This window comes from Falco cherrug, chromosome 18 (assembly GCF_023634085.1).
Source record: "Falco cherrug isolate bFalChe1 chromosome 18, bFalChe1.pri, whole genome shotgun sequence".
Classification (NCBI taxonomy): domain Eukaryota; kingdom Metazoa; phylum Chordata; class Aves; order Falconiformes; family Falconidae; genus Falco; species Falco cherrug.
In genome coordinates, this window is record NC_073714.1 from 6002464 (window position 1) to 6015217 (window position 12754).

At 66.0% G+C, this 12754-nt stretch overlaps 1 protein-coding gene and 1 long non-coding RNA gene across 4 annotated transcripts; both read right to left on the reverse strand.

Moving 5' to 3' along the window:
- Positions 1–43: 43 nt before the first annotated feature.
- Positions 44–2044, reverse strand: LOC106631103 (uncharacterized). Of its 3 annotated transcripts, none has more exons than XR_001334590.3 (4): positions 1533–2044; positions 969–1044; positions 740–874; positions 44–569 (listed from the first exon to the last, which is right to left on the reverse strand). It is a non-coding gene; the product is annotated as an uncharacterized LOC106631103 (long non-coding RNA). The 3 variants fall into 3 exon arrangements; XR_003559576.2 differs by having other exon boundaries at positions 740–892; XR_003559575.2 differs by having other exon boundaries at positions 969–1061.
- Positions 2045–2414: 370 nt separating this feature from the next.
- Positions 2415–12558, reverse strand: CNNM4 (cyclin and CBS domain divalent metal cation transport mediator 4). Its single transcript, XM_055696339.1, has 7 exons — positions 11091–12558; positions 7671–7814; positions 6639–6776; positions 5969–6138; positions 5716–5815; positions 4247–4428; positions 2415–4126 (listed from the first exon to the last, which is right to left on the reverse strand). Exons 1-7 carry the CDS (start codon positions 12523–12525, stop codon positions 3917–3919), a joined length of 2379 nt encoding a protein of 792 aa, XP_055552314.1. The 5' UTR covers positions 12526–12558; the 3' UTR covers positions 2415–3916.
- Between the last annotated feature and the right edge of the window lie 196 nt (positions 12559–12754).

Here is a 12754-nt window from a genome sequence, read left to right on the forward strand (position 1 = left end):
CTGCACCCTTCCACTGCCTTTTATTTCCACAAAAAAACCCCACTAAGAACATGGAAAATAATATTTTGTTGAACAAGAAAACGCTACAGGGCTCACGCTACAGCCACCGGCTCCCACCCTGGCATGCCGAGGTGGCAGAAGGGCTTCGGCCCTGGCTCTCTGCTTCCCCGCGGGACGGTTTGGTGTCACCTGTGGTGGAGGAAGCAGCAGGCGCAAGCTGGCGGTGCCTGCGCTGGTGCAGCGGTTAGTCTCCGTGCCAGGGGGGCACCCTGCATCGGGCACCCCAGTAGCTGCTCTGCCATGCCATGCCACCAGCCGGCCTCAGCCGCTCACTGCTGAGAGGAACCGGAGATGGAGGTGGCCCCACCAGGACCCCCCAGCCATACCCAGGGCATGGTTCACAGTTGGGCATGGCTATCGCGGCAGGCTCCCTACCTGCCCTGGTGTTCTGGTGGCTCAGGAGTGCCATCTTGCTGCTGGTGACAATTTTTGGGTCGACGCTGTTGGGTGATAGCTTGACTCGGGGTCCTGGAGGCTGCGAGGGCACCAAGATACCGCGGCCGCATCACCTGGGCAGAGAGCAGGTCAGTGCCACAGGGCACAGCCACGGTCTGGCAGTGGTGCTGGGGATGGTGGGAGACCTGCAGGCAGCTCGGCACAGGGCATGGTGCTCCCAAAAGGCTGGGTGAGGCAGGGGCAGGCTGCCAGCAGGACCCCAGGGGATGGGTCCTGCCCCTACCTTCACCAGCTGCAGGTTGGTGTGCACCCACACGCCGTAGTCGGGGCAGTAGGAGGAGCAGCTCCCACAGTCAGTGCAGCCCAGCCGCCGATGCCAGGGATGGGTGCACCACAGACGGCATCAGAGAGCCATAACCTGCCAAAGAGCATCTCCCTTTGCATCCCCAAAACCAGCAGAGTGGGTCCAGCGCTGGCCCAGGGGCAAGCCCAGTGCTGCTGGCTGTTCTCACCTGCGGGTAGCGGTGCCAGAGCGCAGACACCGTCGTAGAAGAAGGCTCCATTTTCAAACTTCATCTCCACGTGGCCCTGTGGAGAGCAGGCAGCTGAGGGCAAGCAGAAGAGGGCACTGCCTGTAGCCTGAGCAGCCCAGGAGGCCCTGTGGCGCTGGCAGCCACCTCTGTATGTGCCCTGATGGGTGGAGAGAGCACCCAGTGCTGCACAGACACATGGCTCTGGGTGGAGGGGACACCCACGGGGCTGATTGACCATGGGTCAGCCTGGACCCCTGCACAACCAGTGCCACCCCTGTGCCAGCAGTGCCGTGCCTGCAGGATGAGGATGAAACGGTTGAGGAGATGGTGGTGGTGCTATGGGCAGTGCTCTGGAGCGGAGCATTGAGAATTGTTCTTCAACGTCGGCTCCTGAATGCCACCGGGATGGCTCAGCGGGGCCTTCCTGGCAACACGGGCTGGGCTGAAGAGCTCCAGCTCTGTGGGAAGAGCAGCCAGGTGCCACCAAACAACACCCCACCGCCATGCCCAGCGACCTGCAGGCAGGGCCAAGGCAGCACTCACCTCATGCCAGGAAGAAGGTCAGCAGGAGCTGCAGGGCGAACTTCCCCACGGCGGTGCCTTCCTCACCAGGGAGAAACTCCCCCCCCCCCGCCCCCGCAGCCTGGGCCTGGCAGGGTCCGGCTGCCGGTGCGTCCGGATCCCCCGGGCCTGGCAGGGTCCGGCTGCCGGTGCGTCCGGATCCCCCGGCAGTGGCGGGGGGGTGGCCCCAGCAACGCTCACGCCTCCCGAACTCCTCGAGGACGGCGTTGATCATGGTGCGGTCGGAGCCGACGAGGCGGGGTTGCCCCCAGAAGCAGGTGAGGGGGATGCGGTCCCCGAGGCCTCACCGACGCCCGAGGGGCACCGCTACCAGGCTGGGGCATTCGCCCCCGTAGGCGGGCACCCGGGCCCACAATGGCGGCCACGGTGAGCCCAGCGCGGCGCCGGCCTCCAGCGGGAAGCGCTACTCCAGCGGCCGCAGCAGCTCCCGGCCCTGCTTCCTGCGCCGCCCCCGGTAGAGACTGACCCGCGGCTGCTCCCGCCCAGCGCCGTGCCCGCCCACCTTCCTCCCGAAGAGCCAATCAGCGGCCGCCTCTCCCCTTCGTCGCCGCGCCTCCCCGCAGCCACCTCCGCCCCGCAGCCAATCGCTGCGCAAGGCGGGACCCGCCCCGCCGTTCTTCCTCCTGACGGCCAATCGCCGGCCGCCCTCCCTCACGCAGTGCGACCAATCACAGCCCGCTATGCCATCCGGGGGCGGTGTCTCGCCGCCCCGCTGTAAACAACACCGGGCAAGGATTTAAAGGGGCCGCGTCCCCCAGCGGCGGCGTCTCCTGGACTCTCCCCCCCGGGTAACCGGGACGTGCCCTCCGCAGTCCCCCCAGAGAAGCACGGACGACACCGACATACAGATATATATTTTTATTACCCAAATGGCACCCCTCACCCCCCAAAATCCTATCAAATAAAATTCCACAGTCGGTTTCCACAACCGGGAGGGGGCGGCGGGTGTGAGGGGGCCACAACCGGGAGGGGGAGGCCCGGCCCCCCCCGCACCCCCTGGGCCCAGCCTCCCCCAAATATACAAATCAAACCTGATGCGGAAAATAAATACGAATTCCAGAGGGGGTGGGGGGTGGGGGAGGGGTTTGCATAGAGGAAGAGTTAATTAAAAAACGGGCTTTTTTGTCTTGGTTTATTATTATTATTATTAATTATTATTATTATTTCTACTATCTCCCCGCGGAAGGATCTAGGACCTGATCGTCAAGACATGATTAACAAAAATAATTAACCTTCTCCCAATAACTTACAGTTCACCCAGGGAACTTTGTGCTTTTTTTTTGGGGTGGGGGTTGGGGGGGGGTTTCTCCCCTCCCCCCGCCACCGCCCGGGCACGAAGCTCCGGCAACCGGGGCTGGGGGGTCCGGCCAGTGCTCACCGGGGGTCCCCTGGCCTGCCCCAAGGGGTCAGGGGTCCCCTGGTGCTGGGGGTCCCCCTTACACTGGGGGTCCCTCGATGCTGGGGGGGTTCCCTGATGCTGGGGCTCCCCCGGTGCTGGGGGTCCCCCTGACACTGGGGAGTCCCCTTGACCCTGGGGGGTCCCCCGATGCTGGGGGTGGGGGGACGACGCACGGCGCTGGCCCCCTCCTGCCTGTACAACTTTGGTCACTAGCTTTGTGTCACCCCAAAAAGCTGGATCCCGCAGCCCACCCCCCACCCCACCCGGCACGGACACCCTGAGACACCCCCCCGGCACGGGGGGAAGGCACCGAAACCGGGAGGGGGCTGGGTGGGGATGCTGCCCCTCACCATCCTCAGCCCACTCGTGATGCTGGTGGGTGGCAGAGGGGCTGGGGGGGGTGGGGGGATCCCCCAGGCTGGCAGAGGGGCTCGGCCATCCGGAGCCACCGCCGCGCATCCCCCGGTGCCCCCGTGCCAGCGGGAAAGGGGAACGGGCACGGCCAAGGGGTGCTCCATCGCTCCTGGTTTATCCATTAGGAACGAGACGCCGCCGTCACGCCGCAGCCCGGGTACCCCCATCCACCATCACCCACCCCGGAGAGGCTCCCCATCCCGGGGGGGCTGCGGTGGAGCCCCCCACGACGCGGCAGACGAGACCTGAAGCTCCCTGAGCTGAACGAGCGCCGGGGCGGCCGGCGGAGCCTTGTGCCGTCGCCACCGTCATCCGTTGAAATTAATTTAAAAAATCAGCCAGTTTGGAAAGCAGCAGCAGCAGCAACAAATCCCGGCTCCGCTTCCCTCCAGCTCAACCGGGCTTCTCCGGTGACCGCGGCACCCGGCACGGCATCACCGAGGAGATGCCAAAACGTTTCCTACCAGGAGGGGGGAAAAAAAAATAAGTCCCAAATCCGGGCACGCCAGGTCCTTCCCGGCGCGTGCCGGGGTCAGATGGAATTTTCCAGGGGACTGTGGTTGCTCCGGCGGCTCAGGCAGTTCCTCTCGTTCAGGAGACTGGTGGTCTCATCGGCGGTGGCGGAGGGCTCCGGTTTCTCCGGTAAACCCGGATCTGGTTTGGGAGCGTTGCTGTCGGGGGACTGGGGACAACTGTCCATACGGGAAGCCGTCAAGCCGTTCTGGTATTCCTGCCGCGTGATCTGTGCCGGGGTGGGGGAAAAATAATCAGGGATGGGGTGAGGAGAGGTGCCGGATCCCACTGCCGGATCCCACTGCCGGATCCCACTGCCGGCGTCGCCATCCCGGTGCCGGTACCTCACCTTGACAAACTGGAGGTCGGTGAGGGCGCGGACGCTGAAGTCGGCCACGTACTGGGCGCCGGTGCCGGCGTTGAGCTGGTTGTTGCTGCCGCTGACGGGGGAGGACACGGAGTCGGAGCGCTCGTGGTAGCTGAGGGAGGCCGAGCGGTTCAGGCCGCTGACGTGGGACGGGGAGCGGATCTCTGTGGGGACGGGAGGGATGGGGTGAGCCGCGCCGCAGACCCCCGACCCCCCGGCAGGGTGCTGTGCGGTGCTGGGGTGAAGCCTGGCAGCTCTGCCTGCTGGCGGCGGGGTGCTGAGCCCCCGGGGATGCCGGCCCTGGCTCCGGCACGTGGAGAGCCCCATCCCACAGGCTCCGGGGCCGCGGAGCCTCGCGGTGACGGAGCGACGGGACGTGCAGCCACCCCAGCACAGCCCTGTGTCACCATGGCCGAGCTGGATTTGATCCCTGCCCGACGCCTGCCGACTGGCCACCGACCACGGCTACTAGCCCAGAGCCTGGCCAGGTGCCACCCAGGGGCCAGTCCCAGCCCAGGGACACCGACTCCCTGCGCGGGGTGAGGGACCAGGTGGGGTTACGGGGACAAGGAGGACCCGGTGACGTGCTCGGAAAGCCGGGGTGACACAGGGACCACATGCAGCAGCAGCGAGCATGGCACCTCGTCACCGGCCAGGCGCCGCGGGGACAGCCACCACCCCGGGCTGCCCAGCCACCGCTGTCCCCTCACTCCTCCGCCGCTGGCATGGCAAAGGCAACCGGGAGAAAGGAGGGTGGTTACGGGGTGTGCGGGACCCCGCCGGCACCGCGAGCGGGGCTGGGTGACACCAAGGGGGGGAACCAGGACAGCCCCCCCACCCCCCACCCCGCCTCCCCGGCACGTGGAACTGGACGAGATGGCGAGTAGTGGGTGACAAAATACCCGGTGTGGCATTAATGGGGTGGGGACACCCACCGCGGCGGGTGACCGTGGTGGCAGCGGGGTTTGGCACGCCATGCAGCCGCACCGTTTACCTGTCAACCGGGCAAATAACGCCCCTCGCTTTGTGGCCGGGCGCCGGGGCTGGGCCGGGGGGGGGCTAGGGCAGAGAGACGGACAACACAACACATGCAGGTCAAGAGAAGCCTGGGGGCAAAGGTGGGAGGGGGCTGTGGGGACCTCTGCCCCTCTCCGTGCCCGCGGCCGGGCACTGGTGACCCCCCCGGTGCCAAGTTGAACCGTGACGGTGTCTGGCTGAGCCTGGCAGTGCCGGGGGGCAACCCAACATGGGGGTGGCAGATTGTCAGCCATGGCCCCCCTCCACCGGCTGCCAGGCAGGCTCAGGAGCCACACAGCCCCCCCCCCCCCTACCCCCCCAGGATGGCTCTGGGGCCACCGGTGCGAGCTGGGGAGCCTCCAGCATCTCCTAATCCCACCGGCAGCTCTAAACCGGTGCCCACGCCGGCACCCAGGTGCTCAGGGGGTGCTTACCAGATACAGGAGAGGGGTTGAGGGCCATCACCCCGTAATAGGAGAAAGCTCCGGCTTCAAACTTCATGCATTCCTTGCCGGCCTCCACCTCCACCTTGCCCTGCAAGGTGATGAGACACGATATTGGATCCTTAAGCCACATCCCGCAGCGCTGGGCTGGATGAGACCCTCGCCATCGCAGCCCTCCCGGGGCGATGGTTCACCCAAGGGACCCCCACGTGCGTGGCTGGGGACGTCACCCCACGCCCGGTACCTGCAGGATGAGGATGAAGTAGTCGGCTGCCTTGTTCTTGCAGTAAAGGAAGTGGCGGGGGGATTTCTTGTTCTCCTCATCAAACTTTAGCTCCTGGATGACATCGGAATATTTCAGGAGCCGCAGAAGGATCTTCTCCGAGATGAAGTTGGGGGTGAAGAGCGTCACCTCTGAGAGCGAGAGGGGAAGGGGGTTCAGAGCCGCAGTCCCTGTCCCTCGCTCGTCCCTCCAGATGAAGGTGCGTCCCCCTGTCCCTCAGGATGGACCTCCCTGGGGCAGAAGCCCACCGGTCCAGCCCAAACACCAGCTCCAGGTCCCCAGCAAGGCCAGCTCCAGCCTTGAGGACACGTGCCAAGCGGGGAACAGGACCATCCTGGAGGGACAGGGACCTGCTGAGCATCAGAGACAGGGCTGGCATCCCTGAGCCTCGTCCCTTCTCATTTTGGGGGGAGATGGCGGGGAGGAGAGTGGGACAAGACGCAAGCACCCCAGAATTTCTGGCTGAAGCGATTCTTTCTTGGCAGGGGGATGGGACACAGCAGCCCACCGAGCACAACCGGCTCAGCGCCGGGGAGCCGTCAGCACCGGTGCTCCGCAGCCGGACTGAGCCGAGGGGTGCCCTGAGCCATAGGGGGGCTTTGCCCCCCCCCCCCCCAAACCCCCAGCTTACCCGTGGAGAGGAAGCGGTGAGCGGCCAGCAGCAGCTGCGGGGACACCTTCACCTTCAGCTCGTTGACGGGGTCCTTGAAGGCCGAGAAGTCCCGCTTGTTCTTCTGGTTGCCCACCCGCTTCCTGCTGCGGTTGTCGGCTGTGGGGAGCAGGGTGTCACGGGGGGACCGGGGTGTCGGGGGGGAGGGGCAGGGTGTCGTGGGGGCAGAGTGTCGGGGGGGTGGGGGCAGGGGGAACAAGGTGTCGGGGGGAGCAGGGGGGCAGGGTGTCGGGGGGGGCAGGGTGTCAGGGGGGGCAGGGTGTTGGCAGGAGCAGGGGGGCGAGGGGCAGGGTGTCTGTCAGGGGGGCAGGGTGTTGGGGGAGCAGGGTGTCGGGGGGGGGGGGCGCAGGGTGTTGGGGGGGCAGGGTGAGGCAGGGTGCCGGGGGGGTGGGGGGGGGGCAGAGTGTCGGGGGGGTGGGGGCAGGAGGAGCGGGGTGTCGGGGGGGTAGGGTGTCCGTCAGGGGAGCAGGGTGTCAGGGTAGGGGGGGGGGGCACAGGGTGTTGGGGGGGCAGGGTGTCAGGGTGGGGGTGGGGGGGTGCAGGGTGTCGGGGGGTGCAGGGTGTCGGGGGGAGCAGGGGGGCAGGGTGTCAAGGGGGCAGGGTGTCAGGGGGGCAGGGTGTTGGGGGGCAGGGTGTTGGCAGGAGCCAGGGTGTCAGGGGGGGCAGGGTGTTGGCAGGAGCAGGGGGGCGAGGGGCAGGGTGTCCGTCAGGGGGGCAGGGTGTTGGGGGAGCAGGGTGTCGGGGGGGGGGGGGGGTTGGCGCAGGGTGTTGGGGGGGCAGGGGGGGGCAGGGTGCCGGGGGACGGGACGGGACAGGGTGTTGGGGGAGCAGGGTGTCGGGGGAGCAGGGTGTCAGGGGAGCAGGGTGTCGGGGTGGGGCGCAGGGTGCTGGGGGGGCAGGGTGTCGGGGGGGGGGGGGGCGCAGGGTGTTGGGGGGGCAGGGGGGACCCCTGCACGCATCAAGGCGGGGAGAGGGACCAAGCCCGACACCTACTGTACGTATCCGACTCGTCCAGGATCTCCGACTTGATGATCTCCTCGATGACGTCCTCCAGCGTCACCAGCCCCAGCACCTCGTAGAAGGGATCCCCCTCGCCCTCGTTGTTCACCTTCTGCACGATGGCCAGGTGGGACTTCCCTGCGGACAGACACGTGGGGGTGGGAAGGGAGACCACCACCAGGGCACCCCCAGCCCCACCGCCGGGTCCCAGCACCCCGGGGTGTCACTGGGACCAGCCCTTCCCTCCTGGGCAGGAAACAATAAACCAGTTCAAATCTAAACAAGCCCCTGGGCTGGGAACTAATTGCCAGTAATTAAGGCCGTGAGGGCTCAAGGCACCTTCGTGCCACCCTGGGGGTCACAGGACGTGGGATATGTCCCTGGAGGAGCCCGTGCCATGTCACCGGAGCGCAGCACGGTGCCGGATGAGCGCCCGTGGGCTGAGGGCACCCCAGCACGGGGACAACGCCACCGCCGCCACCACGAATCGAGTTTCTGCCAGCAGCCCCGACCCTTCCGAATTTCTTCGGCAGCTCTGCCAAGCTGAGCCAGGGCTGTCCCATCCCGAAGGAAACGCTCTGGACACTTGGTGCTGCGGTGGCCGCTCGATCCCGGAGCCAAAACATCCCGGGGAAGGGAGCCAAGGGCAGGCAGCCGCTGCCCGGCCGGCCCAGGCCAGGAGCAGGCAGGTCCTCGCCGGCAGGAAGATTTCTCCAGCCCTGAATGAGCATCTCCCATCGCTCTGCCGCGGGCAGGAGGCAGTTTGCCTTATTCCAGCTAAATCCCAACCACCGGCTCGTGGCGAAGCCGGTGTCGTTCCTGCCCCAGCTGCTGGGTGCGTGCCGAGCCTCCGTGAACCGACGTTTTTCCTGCTCCTTCCCCAAATCACACAGAACCGCCGGGAAAAACTCCTCCGACCAGGAACATCCACTTGTGCTCCAGGGAGAGGAGCTGAGCGGCCGCATGGAAAACCGCAGCGCGCCCAGGCCAGGCCAGTGCACCCACAGGACCGGTATCCTTAGCCTGGGGAAACTGAGGCACGGAGGAAGGAGATGTTCCCTCCCTGCCTTCAGCACAGCCTGAAATAAAATCCCTTCCACCTCCTCAAGCGTCGTGGTCACCCCCAGGCCGGCAGCAAGGCGCCCCGCTCGCCGTTCTGCTCCGGCTCCGGCACAAATCGCCCTTTCCCGACACGATCTGCTATTTCATTTCAGAACTGGTGGCCGCAGGCCCCTCGTTGCTCAGGGAAAAGCTAATTTTAGGGATGGCCACTGCGCAGCTCCCCTTTTCCTCCTTCAGCCAAGCCCACGCGGTTCAGGCAACCCTGCTGCCCAAAAGGCAATGCACGGAGGGGCGAAAAGACCCTAAAATTGTTGCTTGGGCTGTGAACGCCCTTACCCAACCGATCCAGCCCCCTCGGCGAGGCACGGTGGCTCCTCCGCACCACGCACCAGGCGAGGAGAAGGTGAAAGTCAGGCAGCAGTTTCTCCCCGGGACAAGCAGCCAAGGCTGAGCGCGGCGGGGAGCGGCCGGTGGCAAAGCAAACACCCTCCAGGGAGCCCAAACCGCCAGAGCAAAGGGCACGGGGCCGGCTGTCGCAGCATCGCCGGCGAGGCGCGAGGGGCCCTGCACACCAGCCGGGTCCCCCTTTCCTCAACAGGTCCCCATGAGGAGGGAGAGCAGCACCCTGAGCTCGGCAAGGTGCCGAGAGGAGAAATTTGGAAGCCGGGTGTCACGGTGGGAGCCAGCGCCCGCAGGCTAGCGCCTACGACACCTCGGTGCCACTGTATCAGGGCGATCAGAAGCGTGGCTGGTTGATTTTTCCTTCTTTATCCTCTTGTTGGGCACATTTCCAGGTCTTGATGAGTGGGATGAGGGCAGAGACTCGCCATGGTGTTGCATCCATGAGGAACGGGGTTCAGAGAGCGACCTCAAAAACAATCCGGGCAGTGGCCCCAGAAATTACCAGCTCCTGACCCAGAGAGGCAGCGATGAAAAAATAACAATGCAGGACACGGGCGGCTTTGTAACCGGAATGAGCGTGCTTTAAATCCTTTAATAAGGATTCGTCGGAGGGAAAGCCGGTGCCAGCAGCCGGGATAACTCCAGATCCGGCAGCAATAGGACTCCACTTCTATTCTGCTGGTTTTTGGGAACAGGGTGGAGCGGGACGGCTGTGCGCTCTTACAGCGGTTCTCGAACCGGCGTGAGATGAACTGAAGGAAAAGCATTTGCCAAGAAGGTTTTTTTGCTAATCAGGGCAGCTCCAAGATGATGAGATCCCGTCGTCATCGCCGCGACCACAACTGCCACCAAGCCACAACCGAGGGGCGTTGTTCCTGCCCCGATATTTTGGGGTGCCAGGGAAGCACGGTTGCAAAGGGAGGCAGGAGCAGAGCTGCTGTCTCCTACCTACCCTCAAAAATCAGCCAGGCTTGGACCTACCGGCTGCCAAGCCCTTGCCCAAGCTCCAGCTGAGCTTTTGCTGTGGGAGAAATTATTAGAACCCCTAAATCTGGGCATGACCCCCCTGAAAATGTCCCTGATGGCAGCAGGACACGACGAACAGCCCAGTTCTCGTGATGCACCCGCTTCTGCCGGGCGAGTGTAACGGGAGCCAGAGGAGAGAGCGGGGTCACGCACGGCTGAGGGCTGGCCTCGCATCACCCGGCACAGCTGCTCCACAGCCGGGCTCTTTTTCATCCCAGCCCAGCCGCAGGCAGCCGGTCCCGCGCCGGCAGAAGCTGCCAGAAGCTGGGGAGGGCCAGAGGGTCCCCTGCCTGCTCTGACAAAGCCCTGAGTGAGGACCCTGGGGCAGGTCAAATCCTGCCTTGGAGCTAAGGCAGCTTTTCCCGCTCCTGGTGGGCTCAGCCTCTGGCAAGGCCGGATCCTGCTCCTCCTCCCAGCCCTCCGGCCGCTCTTGCTCTTAGGTGCCCCGATGCCAGCGGGAAGCAGAGTGGGGCTGGGGGCCAGCACCCTCCCCAGCGGCGGGGAAGGGCCCAGAGGAAGGGGCCAAGCCCAGACCAGGGAGCCGAGCAATTTTCCAGCAGCTATTCAAGGGCCTCCAGGGCCGATAATTAAAACCAAGGAGCAAGTAAACGCTCCCAGAGTGTTTCTGGAGGCTGGCACTGGGCTCTGCCGGTGGTAGAGCAGGGGCTCTCCCTTCCCGGTGCGGCCCCGGGTAGTTGCAAGCACCGAGCAGCTGCCCCCAGTTGGGTGCCGCGCCGCCTGGCCCCAGCAGCATGTCCCCAGGCAGCCGGTCCCCTCTGGATCACGACCGCCCGCACCGTGAGGACACCAGGCAGCCCCGGGGTGGGCAAAACTCCCCAGAGTTTTGTTTCTGGCATCTGCTGGCCTCCTTGGGGAAGCAAGGAGCACCCCGGGGAAGCAGCGGCACCCCCCCGACCCCCTCACCCTTTTTGAACTCCTCCAGCATGGCATCCAGCTTGGTGTCGTGGAAGACGACATGGACGGGGTGGTTGTAGAATTTGGTGATGGTTTTGAGGGGGGTGCAGTCATCGGGGTCGACGAAAGCCAGGTCTTTGACGTAGAGGATGTCCATGATGTTGGAACGCTCGTCCTCGTAGACGGGAATGCGGGTGTAGCCGCTCTCCATGATCTCCGACATGGTGTTGAAGTCCAGGATGGCGTCGCTGTTGATCATGAAGCAGTTCTGTAGCGGGGTCATGACGTCCTCCACCGTCTTGGTGCGGAGCTCCAAGGCTCCCTGGATCATGTTGAGCTCCTCCCTCACCAGGTCGTTGTAGGGTTCAGTCACCTTCAACATCTCCACCAGCTTCTCCCGGTTGTAGACGGTGCCGATCTCCTGGCCCAGGATGCAGTCAAGGAGCTTGCTGATGGGGTAGGAGAGGGGGAATGTCACCAGCATGAAGAACTTGGTGACCACGATGGTGTTGGCGCCCACGGCCAGGCCATGACGGGAGCAGAGCGCCTGGGGCACGATCTCCCCGAAGATGACGATGCCGATGGTAGAAGCGACGACGGCGCCGATGCCGGAGCCGATGAGATCATCGAGGAGGATGGTGAGGGTGGTGTTAACCAGCACGTTCCCCAGCAGCAGGGAACAGAGCAAATAGTTCCCCTTACGGCGGATGGGCTCGATCTTCCGAGCGTAGCGCTTCTCCTTCTCGGTGCCGCAGTTCTGCACGATGCGCAGCTCCATGGGGTCCAGCGCCATGAGGCCCAGGTTGAGCCCGCTGAACATCCCCGACAGCACCAGCAGCCCAGCGATCAGGATCACCTGCAGCCAAAGGGGCAAGAGCGATTTTTTCTCTTCCAAAACCACGATGCGGCCGTCGGGGCCCCGGTGGGACAGCCAGGGCTGGCCGGGGCGGCGCTGGGTGCAGAGGACGTAGGTCTTGGCCTGCTCGTCCTTGCGCAGGGGCTGGACGCGGACCCGCAGCAGGGCCGAGGTGTCGTGGGCCTCGGCCGGGCCGGGCTGCACCAGCAGGTCCTGGGAGCGCTCGGGGCAGGTGCCGTTGGGCAGCGAGGCGTTGGCGGCGGGGCGCAGCTCGGCGAAGGCCACCCGCTCGCCGGTGCGGGGCCCCAGGCCCAGCCCGTAGAGGCGCAGCAGCACCTCGCTGCCCTCCGTGACACGGATGGGCCCGCGGGCCGGGGCCCCCGCCGCCGGCTTCGTGCTCTCCTCCAGCCGCATGCCCAGGATCACGCTGTCCCCCGCCGGCACGGCCCCGCCGGGCAGCGCCAGCAGCAGCAGCAGCGGCGGCAGCAACGGGGGAGGAGACGCCGGAGCCCCCCCGGCCCCGCCGCCGCCGCTGCCCACCCCCCCTCCGCCGCCGCCGCCGCGCCGCCGCCCGCCGCCCGGCGCCATGTTGGTCTCTCGCGGCCGCCGTCACACGCCGCGCCACGCCCCCCTCCCGGGAGGGGGCACAGGCCACGCCCCCGCCCGGCGGCTGGGGGCGGCTTAAAGGGGCGGTGGCGCCGACACGAGTGTACGGTCCGCACCGGGTGCGGGGGAGTGAGCGGTGTCGCGTGAAGGGGGGGTGGAGGCTCATGCGGAGCGGGGGAGGGGCGCGGGGGTGGCGGGTAGGCGGGGGGTG

Excerpts from the sequence above, each read along its gene's own strand:
- CNNM4 (XM_055696339.1), bottom strand. The coding sequence starts at position 12,525 with ATGGCGCCGGGCGGCGGGCGGCGGCGCGGCGGCGGCGGCGGAGGGGGG. Across the intron at positions 7,815-11,090 it reads GCTGGAGGAGTTCAAAAAGG|GGAAGTCCCACCTGGCCATC; the intron begins GTGAGGGGGTCG and ends GTCTGTCCGCAG. Across the intron at positions 4,127-4,246 it reads CCGACCTCCAGTTTGTCAAG|ATCACGCGGCAGGAATACCA; the intron begins GTGAGGTACCGG and ends ACCCCGGCACAG.